Here is a 26,383-nt window from a genome sequence, read left to right on the forward strand (position 1 = left end):
ATCCCCCGCTGCACCTTGAGCCCGGGAGCTCCCCGCTGAGTCCCTACAACACCGACCAGCAGGAGCTCTTTGAATGCTTGTTAAATGGATAAATGACCGTGAACTCGATTTTGGCGGGGGTTTGGGATGGAGTGGGGGTGGGGTGACCTTAAGATGAGTGCCACAGTCACGTGTGCATTTCAAAAGAAGGGCCATGGCCGAGTAGGGAGGAGGCTCAAGGAGACTCTCAGATATGAGACAGTAGGGGATGAGGGACCTTGAAGGCAGACCCAGGATACTGAGTCTCCTGAAAGCGAGGAGCTTTCAAGGATGAAGGAGAGTCACACCTCCCTGCCTTCCTCAAGCGGTTCCCTTCACCCTGAACGAAGGTCGTTCCCATTTCTCTATCTGTGGAAATCCTGATCGTGCCCCTCAAGGAAGCTCTCCTTGGTTCCCCAATCACAGCTTATTGCTCCCTTTCTCGGCCCGCAAGCAGCTGTGTTGAGCCTGTCACTATAAGGAGAATGAACACAGTGACTCCAGGTTGGAGGATAGTGTTCTTGGTATTGTGAAGGGGCCTGGGGCAGACGGGTCCCACCTGCCTGCTACTGGCCTTCGCCTGCTCAGTTCCCCTTTTCTCCCAGACCCGCCTATCCCCAACCCTTCCCGGCCCGCCCCTTTCTACTCCTTGCCCAGATCTAAACTCCACGGTCGGCAGCTGCGTGGGCCCCTGGGCAGCCTCTCTGTGAAAAGCCGCGTGCCCGAAGGCAGCGCACACACACCCGCAAAAGATCTGTGGCGAGCAGACCATGCGGCTGGACAGACTTTGTGCTTGGCTGAGCGCGGTGACCTGTGGGTTCCTGCTGCTTCTCATCCAGGGCCAGGGTGAGCGTCCCTCGATGGGTGACAGGGACTGAGACGAACTTGACAAATTCTGCAAAGACAGGATGTGAGACTGCGGGAGAGAGGGCACCAGGGAGGTGGGAGCCGGTGAAGAATCAGCGCGAGAATCGAGCCCCGGATCCGATGCTTCGCAACCTCCTGGGGTGGGCCGCTTGAGGTGCAAGCGGCCCTCTGAGGTCACACAACACCGAGGGGGGAGCCAAGCCGGCGGGGCTCTGAGGACCGACGGGACTGGGGGGTGTTAGGGACGTTTCCCTCCTAGAGTTTATGCTGGACCGGACACCGCACGCCGGTGGTGTAACAGTATCTTTCCGTCGCGGTTTGGCTGTGAGTATCGTCTTTGTCCAGAGGGGCGCTCTGGCACCACTGAGAACCCATCCAAAAAGGCCCCACGCAAGGTTACTGGCCCTCAATGAATTCGGCTACTTAAGCCTTCTAAAGCCTATGGGAGAGGCTGCCTTGTCTTTCTGTAAGCCCCACTGTTCCCCGGCGAGGGTGCGTCTTGGTTTCCAGGGCAAAGGTGAACTGCGCTTTGTGCCAGCTTCCAGGCCCTCATCAGTTTAAGCTATGTAGCATGGTGCCTAGGGCCTCTGCAGCTCCTGTGCCCACTCCCGCTGGCATGATACCCTAACCCAAAACAGACCTGCCTGTTATACCTGACTGCGCACCCCCTTCCTAGTCCAATCCGCCCTGGAGCTGTCTGCATTTAACCACACCCCGCTGGAGCTTACCCCTTACTTGCCACTAACCAGGTTGAGGTCAAGGGAATGTTCCAACAAAACAATACACTAATCCCCCTGGCCTCTCCCTTTAAAAGTGTTAATATTTTAGATTGGCCCCACATTCTGAAAGAAATAATTGACAAACTAAAAGAGGACATAGGTGATGGGTGTGGCCCTTTCCTGTCCCACCCAGTCCTGGCTTCTTCACAGGGACCATGAAGGTCCCCAGGGCCTTCTACATACTGCTTGGGAGTTAACCCAAGAATGGACAGGTGCAGGCATTTCCACGTTCTGACACAGGGAGTGATCTCCCCATACCCTCACATGGTAGAGCCTCCACATACCATTTTATGGAAGGGCTTCTCTGCAAGGAGGAGCCGTCCTAGATGTAGATGTAACCGGCCTCTGATCAGGGACGTTTGAACAGGTTTTGTCCTTTGCTGTAATAAACATCAGCATCGGAGGCCAGTGGCCACAGTGAATTTCATGAACAGACATCTCACCATTTCATGAACAGACATCTCACCTGGCCAGGAGCTGTGTGTAAGCCGCGTGTTATGGGAAGAGAAGCGGGCCTTTTGACTTGGAAAGACATTCTTCAGTTGCTCTCTGTGGAGCCTGTGAGTGGCCGCTGACTCGAGCCTCACCCACACCAGGTGGCATCAAGCTTGTTGATACATGTTAATCTGATAGGTGTAGGATTGTGTAGATCTCTGAGGCTGGTTTTTTATTTTGCTTTTTACTTTTTATTATGCAACCAGGCCCAGATCTGCCAAATTCTGTGGAGGGAGAACCTGAGCCTGCAGGAGGGAAAGAACCAGGGAGGTGGGAGCCAGTGGAGATTAAAAGTACCAGGGGAACTGGAAACCTGACTGCATATCTTCCTGCACCTTGAGGCACAGAGAGGGTGGGCTGCCTGGGACCACACGACACTAGGGACTCCCCATCTGAGGTAGAGAGGATGATGTAACAAACCCAACAAGTATCAAGACTTGAGCAATCTAGTTTTGCCTGGACTACCACCTCTCCCTTGCCCCATTATTTGAAGCAAATCCCTGACATCATATCATCTGTAATTTTTTCATGTTGTACTTAAAGAAAAGGAATATATATAAATACCATGATTTCTTAATGTAGTCAAATATCTAGTCAAATGTTCTTGTATTATCTCATAAATGATATTTGGATAGTTTTTTAAAATCAGGATTCAAATAAGGTTTATACTTTAAAAATCGGTAGATGTGTTTCCTTCCTTTAAATAACAGCTTTGAGATATAATTCACATAGCATGCCATTCACCCATTTTAAGTGTATAATTCAATGCCTTTTGGGATATTCACAGAGTTGACCATATCATTTCCCTTTTCCCTTCAACCACAATCTCCAGCCTCAGCCCAGGCAACCACCAGTTTGCTTTCTGTCTCTGTGGATATGCCAGTTCTGGACATTTCATATAAATGGAATCATCTAATATGTGGTCCTTTGTGACTGGCTTCTTTCACTGAGCATAATATTTTCAAGGTTCATCCATGTCATAGTACATTCAGTACTTCTTTTTATTGCTAAGTAATATCCATTATGTAGATATGATATATTTTATTGACACATTTATCAGTTGATGGACATGTGGATCATTTCTACTAAGGACTATTATAGATAATCCTGCTGTGAATATTTGTGTACAAGTTTTTGTGTGGACGTTTGTTTTCAGTTCTCTTGGGTTTATATCTAGGAGTGGAATTGCTGAGTCATGTGGGAACTCTGTTGAACCTTTTCAACTGCCAGATTGTTTTCCAAAGCACCTTCACCGTTTTACCTTCTCACCAGCAATATATGAAGGTTCCATTTTTTTCTATATCCTTACCAATATTTGTCAGTATCAGTCTTTTGATGTGTTTCGTGAGTCTCAATTTTGAGATTCCTCCTCTGCATCTCTTTCAGTTTCTTTGTAATTTTGTTGTGTTGAAGAAAACAGTCTAATTGTTCTGGAGAAGATCCCAGAGTTTGGGTTTTGCCGATTACATCCCTGTGGTGTCTTTTAGCCCTTACTTTGTCCCCCGTATGCCTGTAAACTTGTATTTATATCCTAGAGTCTTAATCAGATTCAGATTTTAGGTTTTGCTTTGTTTTGTTTTTGAGCAAGATGACTTCATATATGGTGCTGTGGACTTCTGAGAGAAAATATACAGTGTCTGATTATCCTACTTTTTGTGACAAAATAAGTAGTTGACATCATAGTCAGATTTCAATGTACCTTTCTCTTAGCATGAGTGAGATGAACATCTCTTCATTTGTTTAAGAACCATTTATTTGTATTCCTTATTCTGTCGAAACACATTCTTTCACCGTTTCATATTCTTTCAGCACATATACACAGTAGACATATTTCTTACTCATTTGCAGAAGTTCTTTATCTATTAGGAATATCGACTTTCTCTGTTAGGTGACTTTCAATCATTTCCTCCCTCCCTAATCCCCATAGGAGAGCAGGCTGCACTTTTTACATTCTAGGCACAGCTTTTCACAATCTTTTATGGTTCTCATAACATCACTCTTTGTTTGAAGGATGCTTCCTCTGTGTCATTTCTTGCCACCTAGAGCATGAGATCCCTGAGGACAGGAACCTTGTCTGTCGAATTCCCACAGTTTTCATACTGCCTCATATGACCCAAATATGTCCTATACACACAGTAAAAAGGACACTCACACCCCACCAAGCTCATATGACATTTTTGAAGCTCCAGGGACTAAACCATGGTACTGATCCCCAAGGAGCCTCACTGAGTGTGGTAGAAAAGGCTGGGGCAAGACCCAACAAAGTAATGTGAGGAGGTGGGGACAAGGTTCCAGGCAGGAAATTTGTTAAAGCCAGTGTTTGTAAATCAGGGTCCACTGACTGAACTGAGGATAGGAGGGCAACTGGTAGGGTAGGCTCAACTCTGATGTCCATTTCTCTGCTCACAGGCCAGGAGTCTGCCAGCCCCATCCGGACCACACACATGGGGCAGGTGAAGGGGAGCCTCGTCCACATGAAGGGTACCAATGTGGGGATCCACGTCTTCCTGGGAATTCCCTTTGCTAAGCCACCTGTAGGGCTGCTGCGATTTGCACCCCCTGAGCCCTCTGAATCTTGGAGTGGTGTAAAGGATGGGACATCCCACCCAGCCATGTAAGCAGGGGGTCCAGGGAACTTTAGGTCCTGGAGTAGAGGGTACTCTGAGCTCTGAGCCAGGCTGCAGTTGTCATTTTGTCTAAACCCCCACAGCCAGTTTTCCCCCTGAGTTTGGTGGATTCCCACATTCATTTCCAGTGAGCACACTGAGCGTTCGAAGGTTGGAGTAACCTTCCCAGGCTTGGGTCTTGGCACTCAAAGGGTGTTAGCTCCAGGTAATGAAGGGATAAGCAGAGACACACATCTCTTGAGGTTCTAGTTATGCCTAGTGTTCTCTGCCACCAAGGGGGGTATCTCCAGGGGAGGTTTGGGTTGGTTCCATGAACCTTGTAGGAACCCCTGATCCCAGCAGCAGATACTGAAGATCCCTGAGGATTGGGGGACCCCCGATCTGCACAGTCACTGTGCCAACTGACAGGGCCAGGTGGCATTGGGCAAGGGGCATGTGTATGTTCTTACAACTGGAAACTGTGTGGGAGTGATGAGGTTCCCTGAGAATCTGACTTGGGATGAGGAACTGCCCTTCTCATAAGAAATTAGCATCCATTCATTCAGGCAGTGCATGTATGTGTGCTTTTCCCTTATTCCAGGCCTGTCTTGTGAATGTGGTGAATGCCAACACATGCAACCAATGGTTCTCATAGAGACTCCCAAGAGTTAAGATTTCCCAGCTTTAGAAGGATTGGTATCTAAGGCCCTCATAATGTTGAAGCCTCCCTGGAAAACTGGGCTCCATCCCAGCTTCCCTAGAGACTGTGTCCTGTAACTTGGTACAGAGGGACTCTAGAGAAGGACTATGTATGAATAGGTTATTGAGGGAAGTGGGACTAAGGAAGGCTGGAAGCCAATTTGGGCCCAGAAACTGGTTTTGGCCACAGCCACTGACTGCTTACCATGGTGACCAGGTGTCTGCAAGACATCACTCTCATGGATGCACTTGCTCAGTACCTGCTGAATCACACCCTGCTGTTCACCTCCATGTCTGAAGATTGCCTGTATCTCAATATCTACACACCTGCCCACACCCACGAGGGCTCCAACCTGCCTGTGAGTGCCAGGCCACAGCGAGCTAGCTGTGGAAAGACATTTCTTCTATAAGATTAGAAAGGAAAAGATCGGATTGGGCCCTACTGCAGTTATGGACCCTGTTGAGAAGCCTCTCACTATCAGGTCCAAGAGTGCTTCTTACCCAGTATGGGTGACTGATCCCTAGGCACAGAGTCATACAACTCTTGCTGTTCCCAGAGGTCTGAAGATGTGGCCCTGGGCTGGACCCAGGACTAAACCAACCAACTCATGCCCAGAAGACCCACTCAGGTGCACGAGGGCTGCACTCATGAGGTGGTCAGAGACCCCAGCCATGGATTATCTGTTAGACCAATGAGAATGGAGGATATTTTTAATTAATTAGCATATGAGATGATTTGGGAGATGCCCCTTTTCTTTGTACCTCAGAGAAGGTTTTGGGAGAAAAGGAGCCAGGCTTTGGTACATGCAGCAGGCCTCCAAGTACGGGAGACCCAATTTTCCTAATAGAATTTGGCTCACCTTCAGCCTAGGTCATGAAGACACTATGCTGTCCTATTTGAGTTTTGTCTCTGTGATTAGCTGGATAGACCCAAAGTGGTGGTTAGTCTAGACAGCAGCCCTGGTGGGGTTTGGCCTGGGTGGGAGCCACATGGTGTCTGTGCTTTCGTTTCCCCAGGTGATGGTGTGGATCCATGGTGGCGGGTTGGTGATGGGCATGGCTTCCATATATGATGGCTCTGCACTGGCAGCCTTTGAGGACATAGTAGTGGTCGTTATCCAGTACCGCCTGGGTGTGCTGGGCTTCTTCAGGTAAGACGGGGCTAGGCTGGGCGATGTGGGCTTAGTGGAGCCAGGACAACCCCTTGACCCCCATCCCTGCCACTTCTCAGCACTGGAGACAAGCATGCATCTGGCAACTGGGGCTACCTGGATCAAGTGGCCGCGCTACACTGGGTCCAGCAGAATATTGCCTACTTTGGAGGCGACCCTGGGCGTGTCACCATTTTTGGTGAGTCCGCAGGTGGCACAAGTGTATCTTCACACATGGTGTCCCCCATGTCCCAAGGACTCTTCCACGGTGCCATCATGGAGAGTGGTGTGGCCCTGTTGCCCGGCCTCCTTGCCAACTCATCTGACATGGTCTCCGCAGTGAGTGCCCCCAAATGTTGGAAACCTAGTCCTGCCACCTCTTCTCTTACCTCTCAGCCTCTATTACTCTATCTATTTAATGGGGATAACAGGGACTCCCCTGACATTGAAGCTCCTAGGGAACTGCCACCTACCCAGGGATCGCTGAGGGGCTCAAGTGTCAGATTCTACAGACCTCTGCATTGCAGAAGCTGAGTATTTTCTGCTCCACCCAAAACTGCTGTCCTAAATGTCTCCATTATGGATGGAACAGTCTATGCAGGTGGGATGGCCCCTCTGGCAAAGACCTCTGAGCATCAGTGAAGTTAGAACAATGTCAAAACTGCAGGAATCCATGCACAATACTTTGTGAGATTTAGCACGCACCTGCCCCCAACTAGGGCCTTAGGAAAATGCCTCTCCCCTACACTGAAGGTGAGCCAGCCCCTGCCTGATCTCTACAGATGGTGGTCAACCCATCTGCCTGTGGCCAGATTGACTCAGAGGCCCTGGTGGACTGCCTGCGAGGCAAGAGTGAAGAGGAGATTCTAGACATCAACAAGGTTGGGCTGAGTGGATGTGTGTGTGTGTGAAGAGCGGGGGCGAACAGGTGTCGGGCAGTAGGCCCTTCACACACCAGAGGCAAGTTGCTTCATCTCCATGCCTCTGTGTCCTCATAGCCCAGGACAGGAAATCAAGGCCAGGGCATGCTGAGCCTGGGTATGTGTGAGCATCCTGCCAGGAAGGGGTGGATAGCACTCACAGGGCATCAGAGCTGAACTTGTGTGTCCCCCCAGCCCTTCAAGATCATCCCCGGTGTGGTAGATGGGACCTTCCTGCCCAGACACCCCCAGGAGCTAATGGCCTCTGCTGATTTTCAACCTGTTCCCAGCATCATTGGTGTCAACAATGATGAGTATGGTTGGCTCATCCCCATGGTGAGGCCCAGCCCCAAGCCCAAGGTGCTGGGATACCTATCGCTGGGGGTGGCAGGGAGAGGTTTGCTCAGGAGTTTGTGACTCCAGGCCCATTCTACCCCCAACTCAAGACTCCGCTTCTTTACAGTTCATGAACATCTCTAAAATTCAGAAAGAAATGGACAGAGGGACCACGAAGGCTGCTCTACAGGAAGTATTAGCAATGATGGTGAGGACCCAGTGGAGAGGGGCCCCTCTCCTGTCCCAGAGCAGGGGAAACTCCAGATATCCTGTTCATGCAGTGTCCCCTATGAGCAAAGGCCAGGGTCACCCTAGAGCTTGGCACCTTCCCCCCATTCCCTGTTCCATCCCAGGAGCCATCTCCCCAGCCTGCCTCTGCTGCCTCCCTGCCCCTGCCAGCCTGCCTCACATGACTATTCCTGATCCACCCTGGCTAGATGTTGCCTTCTGAGATTGGTGACCTGTTGATGGAGGAGTACATGGGGGACAGTGAGGACCCCCAGGCCCTCAAAGCCCAGTTCCAGGAGGTGATGGAGGATGCTGTCTTCGTGATCCCTGCACTCCAAGTAGCAAATTTTCAGCGTGAGTACACCTGCAACTAAGGCCAGATTAGCAACGGGGCAGCACAGAGCTGCAGGTTCCAGGTGAGGTCTATTGGCGTTCAGGTCCTGACCCACACCTGTTTTTTTAATGTCCCTCATGTCAGTAAACCCTCATAGCTAGTCTAAGAGACAGGCACTTCCCTCATTTTACAGGTGAGGAAACAGATTCAGTGACTTCCCAAGACCACATAGCTAAGAAGTTCCAAGGTCATGATTTGAACCCAGGTCCTTCCCACTGCCCCTGCTCCAGCATGAGATCCCATCCCCCCACTGTCCAGATTCCAACAAGCTTTGGACCTAGCTATCTTGTCACCAAGGGTGATGCAGGAAAGTCTTGGGGGTCGGGGGACACCATGTTATGGCCTGTCCATCCCACCCCTCTAGGTTCGCTTGCCCCTGTCTACTTCTATGAATTCCAGCATCGGCCCAGCTTCTTCAAGGACATCAAGCCACCCCATGTGAGGGCAGACCATGGTGATGAGATTCCCTTTGTCTTTGGAACATTCTGGAGGAACTCTGGTGAGTCTTCCTGGGTGGGGTCCCTCAGAGGCACCTTGTTCCCAGGATATGGGATGGGATGTTGGCTGGATCCCTGTGTGAGGGTAATTTCCCTCACTGTACAGATGAGGAAACTGAGGCTCAAAGAGAGGGCGGGATTAGGTGTCCCAGGTCTTACCACTAGAAAGACTAAGCTAGAATTTTAGTTCAAGATTCTTTAGACTGGGGCATGTGCTCCCTCCGCCTCTCCCTACTCCAACCATTGGTATCTGGTGTGGATGCAGTGGGGAGGGTTTCAAAGGCACATTTGTTTCTTAGACGACTTTCCAGTGTCAAAAGGAAGAAGGGAGCCTTCTAGGTCAGGAATGAGCTTAGTTTGGGTACAGAGAAGGCTGGCTCCCCTCAGGGGGAGCTGGCAGAGAGCCAGGCCTCGGAGACCAGGGGAGGGGCCAGGGAAAGCTACCCCTGGCGAGTGTGGTGGGGTGAGGCCCATGGGCTGGACCCAAGTTGGCCCTGATCTGAGCTCTTGTCCTCTTGCTTTCTGCAGCTGAAATCCCTGAGGAGGAGGTGATGCTGAGCAGGAAGATGATGAAGTACTGGGCCAACCTTGCTCGAAATGGGTGAGATGTCACACCTCACCTCAATCTCCATGGGAATCTTGAATCCATCCGGGGCTCCCCTTATCTATGGTGACCTCATCAGCATACATGCATCCTTAATTACATGGTGGTTCCTTCCCTAGCTCCAGGACCCACAGGACAAAGAGGGGCCTTGTGGGTGCTGGATTCTTGGTCCATCTCTGGGTGACCTGGGGCAGGGGCTGGGGGCACATGTAACAGTGCTGTGTTACTCCCATGGCCTCCCTCTGACAGGAAAGGACAAAACAGCCCAGGTCGCCCCCACTCCAGTGGAGCTGATAACACTATAGTGGGAGGTAGTTTCTTTCCTACATCTGGAAACCTCCCCATTGTATTCCCCAAACCTAGATGTTTGGTGTCTTGCCTGCCCTGAGTTGGGGCACTTAGGTCTCAGCTCAGTAGGGGTCAGAGTGACTCTCACACGACCTTGCTTGGGGGGACATATCTACAGGAACCCCAACGGTGAGGATCTGCCCCACTGGCCCGTGTACGACCAAGAAGAGCAATACCTGCAGCTGAATGTGCAGCCTTCGGTGGGCCGAGCCCTGAAGGCCCACAAGTTCCAGTTCTGGACAAAGACCCTTCTCCAGAAGATCCAGGAACCAACAGGGGCTGAGGAGAGGCACCCAGAGCTGTAGCTCCCTGTGTCTGGGCATGAGGAGGTCAGGGGTGGGCTTGAATGCAGGTCTGGTTCTGACAGATGTGCCCACACGCACCCACTGAGGGTCACTGGTTTTTTCTTTCATCCAGTTAGCCATTCATGTATTTCTCCAACCAGCCAGCCAGCCAGCCAGCAAAGATTTATTAAGAACCTACTGTGTGATGTTGCCAAGCCCCCCATGGGTCCTCTCCTGTTAGACGCACTCGGTAAATCCTCCCAAGAAGCTGTGGATGGGCAAACCCCAGTAGAAGTTTACCTTGCCCAGTACCCCACTGGGCTTCAGGCCTCCTCCTCCCTTCCTCACGTCACCACCTCCCCACCATCTCTTCTCTCTCTTTGAAGCAGAGTGCTTTGGGAACTATCACCCACATGTAGCTCTCAGCCCCATATGCTCTCACACCTGTAAGTGGTCAATAGAAATTCTGGACACCAGGAGCTCGGGACTTTGAGACCTCAGCCACCAAGGCTACCAACTATTAAGAATATAAAGGTCCCCACCCATTGTCCCTCTAGATTAAGTGCCATCTATCATTCACATTTAAAGAACCCACTCACTCACTTATCTGTGTCCCATGGAGGTGGTGACCAACTTCATTTTTTGTTAGAAGCAGGACTGGGCTTGTCTATGGGCCTCTGGAGCCTAGGCCAGCTGTGAAGTGTCTGGGAGACCCATGCGGTTTCCTCAGTCACCTGCCTCCTGAAATATGCCTTTATTCTCAGTGATTCTGCACCCTATAGGGTCCAAACTTTACATAATTGTAGCATATACATGAAGATATTTATCTGTGGTATGTTTTCTGGAAGTAGGATTGAGGGGCCAGAAGGTCCAGGAAAAGAGACTCTTGTCCCCTCACCCATCCAAGGAGGTGTCTTGCCTTCTAGAGTTCCCTTTGCCCACCTCGCTGTCCCCCAACCTCCACCTTCTCTGCTGAACATCTCCCAACTCAGTGACTGTTTCACATGATTAGTTTTTCTACTTACTCATTGTGTTCCCGAAACTTTTCTTCTTCCACCTTATCCCCCCCAAAAGAAACAGTCCCTTACATTTTATCTCAGCATGCAAAGGTACCAAATTGTGTTTACGCTGCCTCTCTGTTGCCCCAAAGCACTTTCTCTCTGTCACTAAGAGACGATCCCTCTTTCATAGACTTAGGACTTCCTCTATTCCCCTACCTCTGACCAACTTGCCCTCTCCAGACACATTTCTAGGAGGAAAGTCCCCCTTCTTTCCCTCCACTGCATGTCAGCATAACATAGAGTCTCCCCTGAAACTGGGCACGAAGGCTGGAGATTCCTTCATTGCCCATCTGGCCTGACACAGCCAGGGGAGAAGGAAGGGATTTCCTTTCAGTGAACACCAATTGGTGACCCACAATGCTTCCCCTGCATCCTGAAAGCATTAATTGAGCACCTGTGGCATGTACATTTTGCATTCCTGCAGATGCATAGTATACTCCTCCAAACTGGATTCCCAGGTCTAGTTTTAGTAATTTTTTTAAAGTTTAATTGTGGAACAATTTGCACAATTAAGTTAATCCATTTTAGGTGTACAGTTTGATAAATTTGGGTAAATGTGTAAGACATAGAGTCACCATCACATCAAGTTTTAGAATGCTTCTATTGCTCTAAAAATTTCCCTCAGGCCCCTCTGCAGTCAGTCACTGCCCTGACCCTAGACCCACACAACCACCAAACTGCTTTCTGTCACTATAGTTGCCTTTTCTAGAATGTCATAGAAATGGAATAATCTTTTACTGGCTGCTGTCACTTAGCATAAAGTTTTTATGATTCAACCAGTAGGTCTTTCTTTTTAATGCCAAGTAATACTCCGCATGCAATATGCCAGATTTTACCCATTCACCCGGTGATAGGTATTCTAGTGATTTCTATTTGTTGGCTGTTTTTAATAAAGTTGCTATGAACAAGTCTTTGTATGGACATACAGTCTCATTTCTTCTGGCTAAACAGCTAAGAGTGGTATTGCTGGGTTATGTGTTTATGTTTAACTTTGAAAGAAAATGCCCAACTGTATTCCATGACTATGCCAGTTTTGCATCCTCATAAGCCATATATGTGGGTTCCAATTGCTCCATATCCTTGCCAACACTTGGTCTTATCAGTCTTTTACATTTGATCAATTTCAGTGGGTGTGTAGTGGTATCTCACTGCAGCTGGTTTCCTATTTCCATATCTCCTTCTTCCTCTCTCCCTCCCCCTGCTCCCCCTCCTCCCCCATCACGCCTGGGGATCAAAGTTCAGGGTGAGGGAAGGGCCTTGCTAGAGAGGCAACAAAAGAGGACTCAGAACTTTGAACTGGTTATTTTTCACAGGACAGAAATTTGATCCTAAAGGCTCTCCAGTTCTGGGTGCCAGCTGGAACCCCAGGAGAGGATCTGGCATTTTGTTTAGGCATGACCTTACACTGTTCCTCACCAGCACTTCCAACTGTTCAAATTAGCAAATGTTTGCCAGTGCCCCATTCTCCACCCATCCTCTCATCCCCACTCCCCTCGCTCCCAGCCAGCCATGTTCCTGACCCTGAGGCCCAGGCACTGAGATCCTGCCCTCCCTTGGGGTAGGGGCTTTCCCAAGCCAGCAGGGAGACAGATATGCCGACAGACCCCTGCCCTGGCAAGAACAGGCTTCCGTGGGCTCTGGTTCCATACCTCCTGTTTTCACACGTGTAACCTCACTTCAGCCTTGTGAGACAGTTCCTGTTTATCATCTGTTTTATGGATAATAAAATTCGGCCCAGAGCTGTGAAGTAGCTTGTCAAGGTCACACAGCTAGCACTTTGTAGAGCCATGATTTGAATACAGGCTGTCTGACTCTCAAGTCACATCTTTCAGGGATTTGGAGTAGGATTTAAGTTGTTAATAGGAATCTTCCTGTCTCCTTCCTCCATCATGCCTACCTTCAGACCGTAACTCCTTCATGCCCAGAAGTCTCAGGGACACTTTGAGGATAGTGTGCCCTGCTTCTGCCTTGATGCTTGAGGGTCCTCCAAGAGATTGGGCTTACATGAGCAAGTCACCGCCAACATACCCCCCAGGTACCCTCAGTCCTGAGGCCCCATGGCAGTGCTGCTAAGGCCTAAAAGGCCCCAACACTCTATAAAAGCACCAGCCAGATGCTGTGGAAAAGAGCTTGTCAGTTTTTCAAGATGTTAAACATAGAATTACTGTATGACCAGCAAGTCTGTTCCTAAGTATATAGCCAAGAAAACAGGATCACACAGAAATTTATGTGTAAATGTTTATAACACTATTATCCATAGTAGCCAAAAGGTAGAAATAGCTCAAACACCCATCAATGAATGAATGGATAAACAAATTTGTAGTCTGTACATACAGTGAAATATTATTCAGCCATAAAAAAGAATGAAGCACTGCTCTGTGCCACAAACTGAATGAAACTCAGAAACATTATGCTAAGTCAAAGAAGCCAGACAAAAGGTCACATATATTGAATGATTACTTTTACGTACTAGATCCAGAATAGGTAAATGCATAGTGGCAGAAATCAGATTAATGATTATCAAATTATCAGGGGATGGATGTAGTGGGTGGGAGGTGAGGAGATAGAGGTGGGAATAGACAGTGATTACTTAATGGTACGGTACAGGGTGTTTTGCTGGGGTAATGAAAGAGTTTTGTGACTAGAGATGTGGGAGTTGCACAAAATTGCAAATATCTGTATTTGAACCAGGGTGCAAAGCTCCCTTGCCTGGGTTGTCAAATCATTCAGACCCCTGCAGTGCACTCTCCCAGGTTCATTCTACCTCCACTAGCCTGGGCACCAGGCACTGGTTCACTGGGCTGGCCACCAGCCAGGTGGTATAACATAACCATTTCAGGACTGGCTGTACCAAAGGGCAAGGATTTCATTCCACTTTGTTTCACTTCTACCCACAGTCAGTTGTGAGTGAGGAGCATGGGGACAGTGGTAAGAATTACATCTAGGGTCCTGGTCTGGGTGGCCTGTCTGCTCCTGCCATTCCCTGCTGCAATGGCTGGTAAGACACACCTGCAGGACCTGCAGAGGTGGGGGCCTGGGGGCTGCTGGGGGCCTTAGTGGGAGGGGGCAAGAGTGAGGTAGGGACAGGGAGGGGTGGGCAGCCTGCTGGGGGAAGGAGCCCTCAATTTGGAGGACTGCCGGGGGTGTGCTTTCTCTCTGAGCAGGGGCTCTGCACTCGCTGTCATGTGTGATCTCCAGAGCAGCCCAGCCCAGCCAGAGGACATGATTGTCATGTTTTAAGGAAACCCGAGATTTATTTTCATCAATAAGACAGACACAGAAATGACTGTTGTGGAAGGAGTAGTCTACTCATGGTTCCCTAGAAACAGGAAGAATGCAGGGAAGCATGGGGTCTGGTAGGAGTAGGGGTAGGCAGATGTAGGCAGGAGTCTTTATTGTTTCCTGGGACAGAACAAGCGAGGCAGGCTGAGCAGGTTTAGGACTGGCTAGTTTGGGTATTTCAGTGGGCTCTGGGCATGGTGTGCTGCACCAGCTTGTCTGGTGCCTGGCCCTGGGGTGATTAGGGCAGGTGGTTAGTGGCAGAGAATGTGAGCACTCCATAGAGGAGGTGGCAGGGGTGTGGGCTCTGGGTTGGTTGATTTGCATTTCAGAGACACACTTCCCGGTCTGTTGTTTAAGAATTGGCTCGTTGTGGGCAGGGCAGTCCCTCCAGGGTTAAAAAGACAGGGTTATTACGCTTGACTTAGCAGATGGAGCAGTCTGAGGTTCAGCTGGTCTGTGGGTCCCCAAAGTGCCTGGTCCCTTCACTCGGGGGGTCGGGGCTGGTTTGGCCTGGAGGAGAGTGGTGCTGATGCTGAAGCTGGGAGGAGACAATGGAGGGTAATCACAAGCTTGCTGGGAAGGTTAGTCAAAGTGCTGTGTGGAAAGTGCTCAGCACAGGGCCTTGGCAGAGTAGGTACTCAAAGAGCAAATGTTAACGAGTCCATTTGCCACCCCTCCCTGTCATGGAGGCTGCAAACTTACCCCGTGGCCCCTCTATTCTGTCCTCAGGGCCAGAGGGTGCTCGGCCTGAAGTGGACACCACCCTGGGTCGTGTGCGAGGCTGGCAGGTGGGCGTGAAAGGCACTGACCACCTTGTGAATGTCTTCCTGGGCATCCCATATGCCCAGGCACCCCTGGGCCCCAACCGGTTCTCAGCCCCACGCCCAGCACCTTCCTGGGAGGGTGTGCGGGATGCCAGCACTACCCCTGCGATGTGAGTACAGTAGCCCTGGGGAGGTGGGCAAGCAGGCAGCTTGGTAGGGGTCTAGAGGCTTGTGGGCTGACCTGCTGGCCCTTGGGTTCATCCTCTCCTGCAGGTGCCTGCAGGATGTGGAGAAAATGAACAACAGTAGATTTGTGCTGAACGGAAAGAACCAGGTCTTCCCTATATCAGAGGACTGCCTTCTTCTCAACATCTACAGCCCAGCTGAGGCCACTGCAGGGGCCAGGAGGCCGGTGTGCAGCCCAGAAAGCCCTGTCTCCCTGTCCAGCTCTGCCCAGCCTGTCTCCTCCCCAGCCCTGTTCCCATAATGCCTCTGGGGCCTGTGAGTGCCCTGGGCTGCTGGGTGGGCAGCTCAGTCCCAGGAGCTGGGGGTCACTGCCCCATGGCCATCTCTGCAGGTCATGGTATGGATCCATGGGGGCTCTCTGACTATGGGCGCTGCCACTTCCCAGGATGGGTCAGCCCTGGCCGCCTACGGGGATGTGGTGGTGGTCACGGTGCAGTACCGCCTGGGGGTCCTTGGCTTCCTCAGGTGAGGTGACAGTCCTGGCAGAGGGCACTGATGGCACTGAGGAGAGGCCAATTTATGAGAGGAATGGGGATCTAGGGTGGGAGTCCAGAGCTCAAATGGAGACCTCCAGGGCAAGCAAGGGGTTTAGAGACCAAGGGCCTTTCCCCTGTGCTGTCTGGGTGACCCCTGAAGCTCCACCCTGGGGGAGGGGCTCAACCAAAGCCAGAATTATACAGAGAACTTGGGCCTTTGGGCCGAAGGTATTGGCTCCTGATCTGGGGCCACAGTCCCAGCAGGGTGTGGGGGCAAGGAGCAACAAGCTCTGTCAGCCACTTGAGAGCCAGCCCAGGCTGCCTACCCAGCCAAGTCAGCCCACCCCGTGTGCTGGGCATATGGATACAATGCATGCCTCACAGACCTGGGGAGCAAGGGAGGGTCTGGCAACTTGGTGGCTGGTTCAAAGCAAACCTGCAAAGACGGGGAAATCTGTCAGGGAGCCAGCCTTCACTAATCACTGCCCCCACCCTGTCCCCAGCACTGGGGATGAGCATGCACCTGGCAACTGGGGCTTCCTGGATGTGGTGGCTGCTCTGCGCTGGGTGCGGGAGAACATCGGCCCCTTTGGGGGTGACCACAACTCTGTCACCATCTTTGGCGGATCTGCTGGTGGCTGCATTGTCTCCGCCCTGGTGAGTCACCACAGGGGGCTAGGGAGGATGTCTCCTGTGGTCTCGAACCTCGAACCTCGCAGCCCCTCTGCCCTCCTCTGACAGCTGTCTGTCTTCTATACTGCACCAGGTCCTCTCCCCGCTGGCTGCAGGGCTGTTCCACAGAGCCATAGCACAAAGTGGGATCATCACCCTACTGAGGGTACTGGATTCTACCTCAGGGCCCCAGGTTCAGGTCTGCATTTCTGTCACTCTCTTACCCCACAGGTAACTGCCACACCTCCCCCTGTGCTTGCCCTGGAGCCCCAGAGGGAGTGCCATGGGTAGGGCACTCCTTGTCAGCAGAGACAGACCCACTCAGATGAAAGCAGCACACTGCCTGTGGGATCGCAGGGAAAACCACTAGCGCCACCTGGGTGCAGAAGGATTCAGGAACCCACCCCTCGAGCCTCACTTCCCACTGACTTCCTGACCCTGCTCCAGCCTCAGCACCTGCCACCTTACCCAATCTATCAGGCTGGCCTTTGCTGGGATCCCACCCCCTCTAAACTCTATCTCATTTTCTCCTTCACTCTACAAGACTTTACCAATGCCACTGGCTCTGGGAATATAGTTCTCAGAGGGGTAAAGGGGACTCAGCCACACACATAGATAATGACACTATGATACAATGGGGTGCCTGGGGACCACCCAGGCTCATAGGCAAAAGAGGCCTCTCGGGGTTGTTGGCAGGTCTCTGGACGGTCTTGAGGTCCCAATTCTGATGTCACTGCCCCAGCTCTCCTACAGATGCACCCCCCCCTCTCTGGGAGGCAGAGAGCTGGAAGTGGAAGTTGATGGGTGAGAGAGAGGCAAGACACTTTTGTCTGTCCCCAGAGCTTTGCGGACTCCGTGGGCTGCAGCTCTGACTCCTCGGCTGAGATGTTGCGGTGCCTCCGGCAGAAGACAAGCAAGGAGCTGCCCCTTGACAAGTTGGTACGCCCACCTCTTGGGGGATGATGGTAGTCAGGGGCACAGAGGGGTCCTGTCCAGCACTTGTGGGGCAGAGAGGTAATCAATAATCTGGGGTGAGGCCTGGGTCAGCCACCCATGAGTGGAAGGAGCTGAGGGCCCAACAAAGCCCAAGGACATGAATGGAGGACCCCTCTGGCCCTGAGAACTGTTGCCTGGTCTCTGACTCCCCCTCAGTCCTGTAGCTTGGTGACCGCCATCCTCTTTCTTTCCCTCAAGGCTCAGCCATCCAGGCTTGCAGCCTGGTGACCCCTGGGATCCCATCTTTTGAAGCACTTTGGCCTGTTAGGGAGGACTTCTGCCTTGCTTTCTCCTGCAGGGAACTGTGGCTTCCTACGCCATTGATGGCACCTTCTTTCCCAAGAGCCCCAAGGAGCTCCTGAGGGACAGGCAGTTCTCCCATGTGCCTTTCCTCTTGGGTGTCACCAATCACGAGTTTGGCTGGCTCATCCTCAAGGTAAGTGTCCTCTGGCCCCCGTGCCCTGCCCCAGCCTCTCGCACCACACCTGGGAGCTGAGCACTCCCATTTGACAGATGAGAAAGGTGAGGCTCAGAGAGGTTTAAGGTAAATCAGCTTAATTTCCCCAAAGCAAAAGTTTCCTTCTTGGAGACCCAGTCTTCGCATAAAGTGGCCTTCTGGGCAGTACCAATCTGTAGCATAGTCCTGCCTTGGTGTCTGGTTTATACCTCAGGCTCTATGAGACTGGTTAGCATGACTCAGTACCTAAGGGATTAATTACCTGAGACTCTCAGGTTTCAGATAACATCCAGCCCCTGGGGGATACCATGGCCCAAGTGCCTTCCAGTCCCTTCCAGAACTCCGCATACAGATGGTCAACACCATGCTTTCCTTCTGAGCAAGTTATCGTATTATTCTCACTCTTCTACCCATCTTCACAGCAATTGATTTTAATGATTGCAAAACCTTCCACCAAGGGAGGGTCCCATCATAACATTCCTTCCCTTTGGCATTTGGGCAACTTCTAGTGTTTATCACTTAAGCTAAGAGTACAGTGAATATCATGTCTGAAGTTTTTGCCCTCTGACTTATTTCTTTGGAATTAATTCCAGGAGGGGCATTTGGGTGCTTGCTAGATCAGAGGTTCATGCAATCTTGATACTCAAAGATGAACCGTGTAGACGCTTTAGTACCAGGTGTGTGTGTGTGTGTGTGTGTGTGTGTGTGTGTGTGTGTGTGTGATGGCAGAGGAGTGTTAAGGGGAAGCAGTGCTCTGGTCTGGTAGGCAGCCTTGGCCCCACACTGCCATTCAAAGAGTTGTTAGTGTAACAGTGAAAGAAAGCCCAACTGGTTGCCTCCTGACACCTGGGCAAACCTGCCTGGTGTGGAACACTGTGCCCAGGACTTTGTAGCTGAGGATGTTTTTCAGGAGTTGGGTGGCTCAGAGGGCTGCTCCCTCATCTCTGTCACAGGCATTCCCTGCACACTCCTTATTATCCATAAGAGTGCAACTGTAAAGTCTTTGGCCAACTAGATGTTTACTAAATGTTCCTGGTGAAAACTTCAGCCATGAAAAGTAATTCATGCCCTTTAAAGAGACCTCTCCACTTCGTCCATATTGCCACTGGCATAGCATTTTCTGAAATTGCTACACTGATTTGAACTGCTGCCAGCAACTTGAGTCTACAGGTTTTATTGCAACTTTACCAGCAATTGCAGACAATAATTTTTTAAATATCAACTTTATTGAAATACAATTTACATACTATAAAATTTACCCTTTTTCAATTATACAATTCTGTGGGTTTAGTATATTCACAAAGTTGTGCAACCATTGCCATTATCTTATTCCAGAACATTTGCATCACTCTAAAAAGAAACTCATACCTGTTAGCAGTCACTTCCCATTCCCTGGCAACCACTAATCTACTTTTGATCTACTTTCTGTCAAATTTATGTATTTGCCTATTTCTGACATTTTGAATCAATGGAATCATACCCTATGTGGGTTTTTTGTATGAGCTCTTTCACCTAACAAGATGTTTTCAAGGTTCATCCATATGGTACCATGTACCAGTATTTCATTCTTTTTTTATGACTAAATAGTCCATTAAATGGATATGCCACATTTTGCAGTTGATAGACCTATTGTTTCCACCTTTTGGGCTATTACAGATGATCCTACCATGAACAAGTTTTTGTACAAGCATATGTTTTAGTTTCTCTTGGTTATATACCTGGACGTGAATCACTGGATCATAGTCACTCTATGTTTAATCATTTGAAGAACTGACGAACTGTTTTCCAAAGTGGCTGCACCACTTCACATTCCCACTAGGAGTGTATGAGGATTCAACTACTCCACATCCTCGTCAGCATTTGTTATTATCTCTTTTTGATCCATCCTTAAAGGCCTTTGCCCATTTTTAAATTGGATGATTCCTTTTTATTGTTGAATTTTAAGAGTTTTTCTTATTTCAAGATGTTATGACTTGTGAATATTTTCTCCCATTCTCTGGCTTGTCTTTTCACTTTGTTGATGGTGTCCTTTACAACACAAAACTTTTTCATTTTGATGAAGTCCAATTCATTTTTTCTTATGTTGCTTGTGCATTTGGTGTCATACCTAAGAAATGATTGCTTAATCCAAGGTCATAAGGATTTACGTCTGTATTTTCTTCTGAGGACTTTATAGTTTTAGCTCTTACCTTTAGGTCTTTGATCAATTTGAATTAACTTTTCTATATGGTGTAAGTTAGGAATTCTTTTGCATGTGATTATCCAGCTGTTCCTGCTTCACTTGTTGACAAAACAATTCTTTCCTTACTGAATTGTCTTGGTATCCTTATTGAAAATCACTTGGCCATCCATGTAAAGGCTTGTTTCTGGACTCTCAATGCTATTCCATTAATTTATATGTCTATCCTTATGCCACTACCACATTATCTTGATTACTATAGTTTTGTAGTAAGTTCTGAAATTGAGAAGTGTGGATCTTCCAACTTTGTCCTTCTTTTTCAAGATTGCTCAATTACTTTTCTAGGGTTGCCATAACAAAGGACCACAACCTGGGTGGTTTAAATAACAGAAAGTAATTGTCTCAATCGTTCTAGAGGCTAGCAGTCTGAAATCAAAATGTTAAAAGGGTCGGTTCCTTCTGAGGACTATGAGAGAAGCTATGCCTCTTTTCTTACACCCAGCAGCCTTAAGCATTCTTTGGCCTGTAGATGGCATTCTCCTTCTGCCTTCACATTGTCTTCCCTCTGCATCTATCTCTGTGTTCAATTTCCTCTTTATACAAGGACACTAATCACACTGGACTAGAGTCTATCCTCATGATTACCTCTGTGATGATCATCTTAACTCAACTATTTCTGTAAAGGCCCTATATTTAAATAAGGTCACATCCTGCAGCGCTGGGGTTAGGATTCCACATATCTTTTAATGGAGATACAACTCAATTCATAGTAATTGGCTCTACTGAATCCCTTGCATTTCCACATGGATTATGATCAGCTTTTCAATTTCTGGGAAAAAAAAAAAAGGCAGCTGAGGGTTTGATAGGGATCACACTGAATCTGTGGCTCAGTTTGGGAAGTATTACCATCCTAACTATCTTAATATGAAGTCTTCCAACCCATGAGAATGAGATGTCTTTCCATTTAGTTAAGTCTTTAACTTCTTTCAATTATGTTTTCCAATTTTTAATGTACAAGTCTTGCACTTCCCCTACTAAATTTATCTCTGTGTGTTTTGTCCTTTTGGAGGCTACTGTAAATGGGATTGTTTTCTCAGTATCATCTTCAGATCGTTCACTGTCAGTGTATAAAAACACAGTTGATTTTTGTAAGTCAATCTTATAGATCATCATTTTTTAAAAGTGTTGCTACTTCAGCTTCTGTGCCCTTTGGTCTAGTCCTTTAATGCTTAGTGAAGATAAACTCTCCCCTGGGGTACACACTGTTTGTGTTTATTCATCTGCAGATTTTCTGTTCCTGTTCTCACAAACATTAATAAAGAGCCTAGTGGCCATGAAATTAATTTCAATAGCTAACATTTCCATAGTGCTTGCTCTGTGTCAGGGCCCTCATATATATTAACCCGCTTAGTCCTCAAAAGAATGCTGTGAGGCAGGTTTTTGTCATTGCTCTTTTACAGATTAAGAAACTGAGACCCGGACAGTAACGGGTGCTGAGTCATGCACCCAGGAAGTGGCAGAGCTGGAATTTGAACCCAAAGGCTGTGCCCTTAAAACTGTAACACATAAAGCCAATATTTAACTTTAAAGACAACATTTTAACTTTTCCTGTAGCCCCTGCTACAGAACCCAGGGATTTTGATGTCCTATGAGAATGTTGAACAGATTCAGTGATTGCTTTTAACCCCTTGCCTTTTGTATTTGGTGCCGTGCCCTCCCTCTCCAATTTTGAAGTTTATCTTTTTGGTCTGTGGACGTGTGAGTTTGGTCACACTTGTCTGTGGTGAGTTAATGAGCACAGGGCTCTGCACACTCGCCTGCTTGTGGCTGGGAGTGGGGCAGCAAGCAGTAATTGGGCTGTGCTGAGAGGGCCCTGGGTGTCTCTGCAGGGCTTGGATCTCCTGGATAAGATAGAGCAGATGGACCTGGACAGCCTGCTGACCACCATGAGACCCTTCTTGACCACTCCGGTGAGACAAAAGGCAGGAAGGGGCAGTACAGTTGAGTGTGCTGCCGGCATGGTCTCTGCTCCCACCCTCCAGCCACCAAGCTACACACCTACCACCAAGCCTCTTGGTCCAATGGCTGACTTTTAGTTCCACCCAGGAATTCCCTTGAACATGAGTTCTCAAATGAAGTTCTCAAATGTGGTTCTCAAATGAAGGTTATCATCATCATCATCAGTGTAGACCACCCTTAAAGGAGCACATACTATGTGCCAGAGACTGTGCTGTGCGGAGCACTAGGACAGGCATTCATCCCCTCCAATCCTCATTACAACCAAGAAGGAGGAACTTTAATCATCCCCATTTTACAGATGAGGAAACTGAGGCTCAAGGTCTTCTGGTGGGTAAAGGATAGAGACAGCTCCTGAGCCCCCTCTGTCTGGTTCCCAAACTTCAACTGTTTAGATCACACTGCCAGATGTGGAGCCAGGTGGGTCAAATCCCAACGTTAGCTACTTGTCCACAGTTATCCAAACCCCTCTGAGCCCATTTCTTCACCTGTAAATGGGAATGAAACTTCCCACCCAAGGAAACCTCTTGGTCCAGTGGCTACATTTGAAGAGTCTACCAGGGAACTGGTACCAGGGAAATGCTCAATCTAGGTGCATTTCCCTTTCTTGGATCTCCTGGAGTCCTCCACATTCACATCACCTCATCTGGCTCTCTGGAGCTCTGGGGAGCCCCATGATTTGTTCTCTCACTGACTTCCTCATTAACTTCAACTGAACACCTGCTCCAGGCCAGAATCCTGTGCTAGGGACTTCACATAGACACCACCTAGAACCCCCAAGGGAGGCAGGTGGCTGGCCCGTGGCCCTTAAGCCCTGGGACCTGAAAGAGACCATACTAGAAGATGTGGGACTTCTTGGGAAGGTGGGCTGTGGCTGTGGGACTTGAGCAGGTCTGAGCCTCACCTTCTGCCCCAGGATATGCCCCCAGAGGCGATACCCATCCTCACAGATGAATATCTAGGCGGCATCTCAGATATACCAAGCAAACGGAAGGCCTTCCAGGAGTTGTTGGGTGACGCTATCATAAACTTTCCTGTCTTGGATTTTCTAAGAAACCTTCGAGGTGAGCCCATTCCTGTCCAACTGCCCCACCCTTCCCACTTGAGCACAAGAGCTGGGTTATCGCAGGTGACATGGCCCCACATCCCACTGCTGCCTCCACACCCTGCATCCTCTCTGGGAGGCAATGTCACAGTAATGAGAGGTGACTCCGGCAGGGCACTCTGCAGGGGAGAAAACCAAGGCTCAGAGAGGTGTAGTGACTTGTCAGAGGTCACCCAACAGGGCCCATCACCGATCTCGGGGGTTCATTTGACTCCTGAGTGATTTCTGCCATGCTTAGTACTTCTCCTGAAAGAAGAGTCTTACTTCCTCCAAGCCTGGTGGCTAATCCATGACATAGCCCTAGAACAGCTCCAAGTTCCTATCTTTGGTGACCTCAGGCAAGATACCTAACCTCTCTGTGCCTCAGTTTCCTTGTTTGTAAAATGGCGATAATAGCAGAATCTAATCTGTAGTTAAGATGGTGACATGGTTACACGTGAAACCCACAGAATGGTGCTCAACACCCAGCAAGTGCTCAGTAAGTGCTTGCTGCTACTCATTCTCTCATCATCCTTCTTACTACTGGCACTGGTGTTACTATGAGCCTGTCCTGCCAAAAGTAGGACCTGATCAGGCTGTGGGCACCTAACTCTGGTCCGGCCCCCTCTCCACAGACTCTGGGGTCCCAGTCTTTTTCTATGAGTTCCAGCATCGACCCAGTTGTTTTGCGAAGATCAAGCCGGACTGGGTGAAGGCTGACCATGGCGCTGAGTTTGCTTTCATGTTTGGGGGTCCTTTCCTCACAAACGAGAGCTCCAGGCTGGGTGAGGACAGACAGATGGGTGATCCCTGGGCTGTTAGCCTCCAACAGGCTGGGGCGGGGTTGCAGGAACAGAGGGCTCTAGTAGGCACAGGGGATCCCTGGATCCTCTCCAAGACCCCCCTGACCCTGATCCAGCTCTCTCCCTCTCATAGCCTTTCCAGAAGCCACAGAGGAGGAGAAGCAGCTGAGCCTCACCATGATGGCCCAGTGGACCCACTTTGCCCGGACAGGGTGAGTAAGTAGGCATACCTGGTTTTGGGCCTGGACTACTCAGATCTGCCCCCAGGGATGACAAAGGTGGCCTTGATCTTCATTTTTCCTACCCAGGGACCCCAATGGTGAGGGGCTGCCTTCTTGGCCCCCATTCAACCAGTCAGAGCAATATCTGGAAATCAGCCTGACACCACGAGTCAGCCAGAAGTTCAGGGAGGCCCGAATGCAGTTCTGGGAAAAGACATTTCCAACCAAGATCCAGCAGTTGAAGCAGAAGCAGCAGCAGAAGCAGAAAAGCCAGAAGGCCCAGGAGGAGCTGTGAGGCAGGGGAGGCATTGTCCCCGCAGAGCAGCCTCCTTCTCCCCCTGCTAAGTGACTGTAATATGCACCAGGTGACCTGCCGTCAGGCCCCTTAAAGGGACAGCACATATACCCCCCATGATTGGCATGCTCTTTTGAATCATCACTGGCTTCCCACCTCAGGCCTTTGCTTGAACTCCTTCTTCATGAAGTGCCTTTCCCACTTGGTTCATGGCAGGTTCCAGTTCATTCCTCTAGCTTCTTAGGCAATCCCTCCTCCAGGAAGCCTTCCCTGCCTTCTCTGGGCCTGGCCCTGAGTCTGTGTCCACTACAACATAGCCCATGCTAGGCCAGCATTGTCTGTGTCTATGTCTGTGTCTCTCTCCCCCTCTGAGGAGATCTCTGAGAGTAGAAATCAGCCTGACCCCATTTTGCATCTACCACACCAGGATTGGGCAGGACCTGGAATCAGGGAATGTTTGATGAGTGAGCAAAAGATTGAGAGAGTGTATGAATGGGGACTGCTGGACGTGAACCCAGGCCCTTCAGGCACCAAGGCTATGCTCAGTCCTGCACGGATGTTATCTGCCCGGGCTGGAAGGGTGGATGAACCCCAAAAGGCAGAGAAAGACCAGGGGTCAGGGAAGTCCTGAGACCAGGGAATCCAGCCTAGAAGAGAACTCAGTCCCCACATCCTCTGACTAGGGCTGGGGGAGGGAGCTTTCTTTGTGCCACCCAGTCTTGGCCCCCGCATAAGACAGCTGAGTCCAGACAGGCCAGAGAGCCCTGGCCCTCAGAATGTGAGATGTGGGCATCTAGTGCCTCAACCTTTTATGGCCTGGCTGGGCCACTCCCCCCAGCTAGGGTAGACCAACTTCCAGGGGAGCTCAGCACAGGTCCCAGAGCATCTAGCAGAGCAGAAGAGAACAGTTTGGGGCAGAAGGGTGTCTGGACTAGTGCATCAGGCAGGCTGTTGCCCTCGGGAAAAGAAGAAGCCTCCTCCCTCAAGCTACCACAGGTGAAAAACAGAGGTTTTTGGGTGGGGGCAACCATTTCTTTTTTGTGAGGATCAATGCACCATTCCCTTGAAACATTTGAATTTTAAGACACATCACAGCGACTTCCCCTGCCCTCACTATCCCATCCTACCAACTCCAGTCCCACATGTACCCTCCTCCAGTCAAACTCACTTCCTGCCACTGATGTTTACATGAAAAGCACTTGCAGCTGGGACCAGTTCTGTTCTGGGAAGTCCATTTTGGGCAGGAAAGAGAGACATAAAAACAGAGGGGCTCTGAGTCATGCCATTTTCCTGCTTAAAAGCTCCCAGTGACTCTCCGTTGCGCTCAGGGCAAGTCTAAGTTCTTTCCGTGGTATGGGCCTTCTGTTCTCATCCCCTCCCCTCTGCCAGGGAGGCCTGCCCCCACAAGCTGGTAGAGAGCCTGGCAAGTAAACAGTGTGTTTAGTGGAGACACCCGATGTGCTTCTGGGGACACAACGGGCTATAGGAGCCCAGAGGCGTAGACCAGCCCTGATTTGGGAGACAGGAAAGGAGGGGCATCTAAGCTGTGTCCTGAAGGTCATGCAGAGGTTATTCAAAGGTGTAGGCCAGAGTAGTAGACTCAAG

The 26,383-nt window shown here is 49.8% G+C and overlaps 1 protein-coding gene across 1 annotated transcript; it reads left to right on the forward strand.

Annotated features, from left to right (window-relative positions):
* The first annotated feature begins 656 nt into the window (after positions 1-656).
* On the forward strand, positions 657-25,112 carry LOC118918620 (uncharacterized). The gene is made up of 26 exons (XM_057492894.1): positions 657-864; positions 4,569-4,773; positions 5,682-5,823; positions 6,482-6,615; positions 6,696-6,954; positions 7,398-7,496; positions 7,731-7,871; positions 7,999-8,079; positions 8,309-8,453; positions 8,858-8,992; positions 9,519-9,591; positions 10,061-10,246; positions 10,388-10,476; positions 14,196-14,285; positions 15,299-15,503; positions 15,607-15,745; positions 15,911-16,044; positions 16,559-16,712; positions 16,822-16,926; positions 17,568-17,666; positions 18,022-18,159; positions 22,249-22,329; positions 23,292-23,439; positions 24,095-24,244; positions 24,396-24,474; positions 24,571-25,112. The coding sequence occupies exons 1-26, from the start codon at positions 789-791 to the stop codon at positions 24,776-24,778; spliced, it is 3,495 nt and encodes a 1,164-aa protein (XP_057348877.1). The 5' UTR covers positions 657-788; the 3' UTR covers positions 24,779-25,112.
* Positions 25,113-26,383: the final 1,271 nt, after the last annotated feature.

This window comes from Manis pentadactyla, chromosome 15 (genome assembly GCF_030020395.1).
Source record: "Manis pentadactyla isolate mManPen7 chromosome 15, mManPen7.hap1, whole genome shotgun sequence".
Classification (NCBI taxonomy): Eukaryota; Metazoa; Chordata; class Mammalia; order Pholidota; family Manidae; genus Manis; species Manis pentadactyla.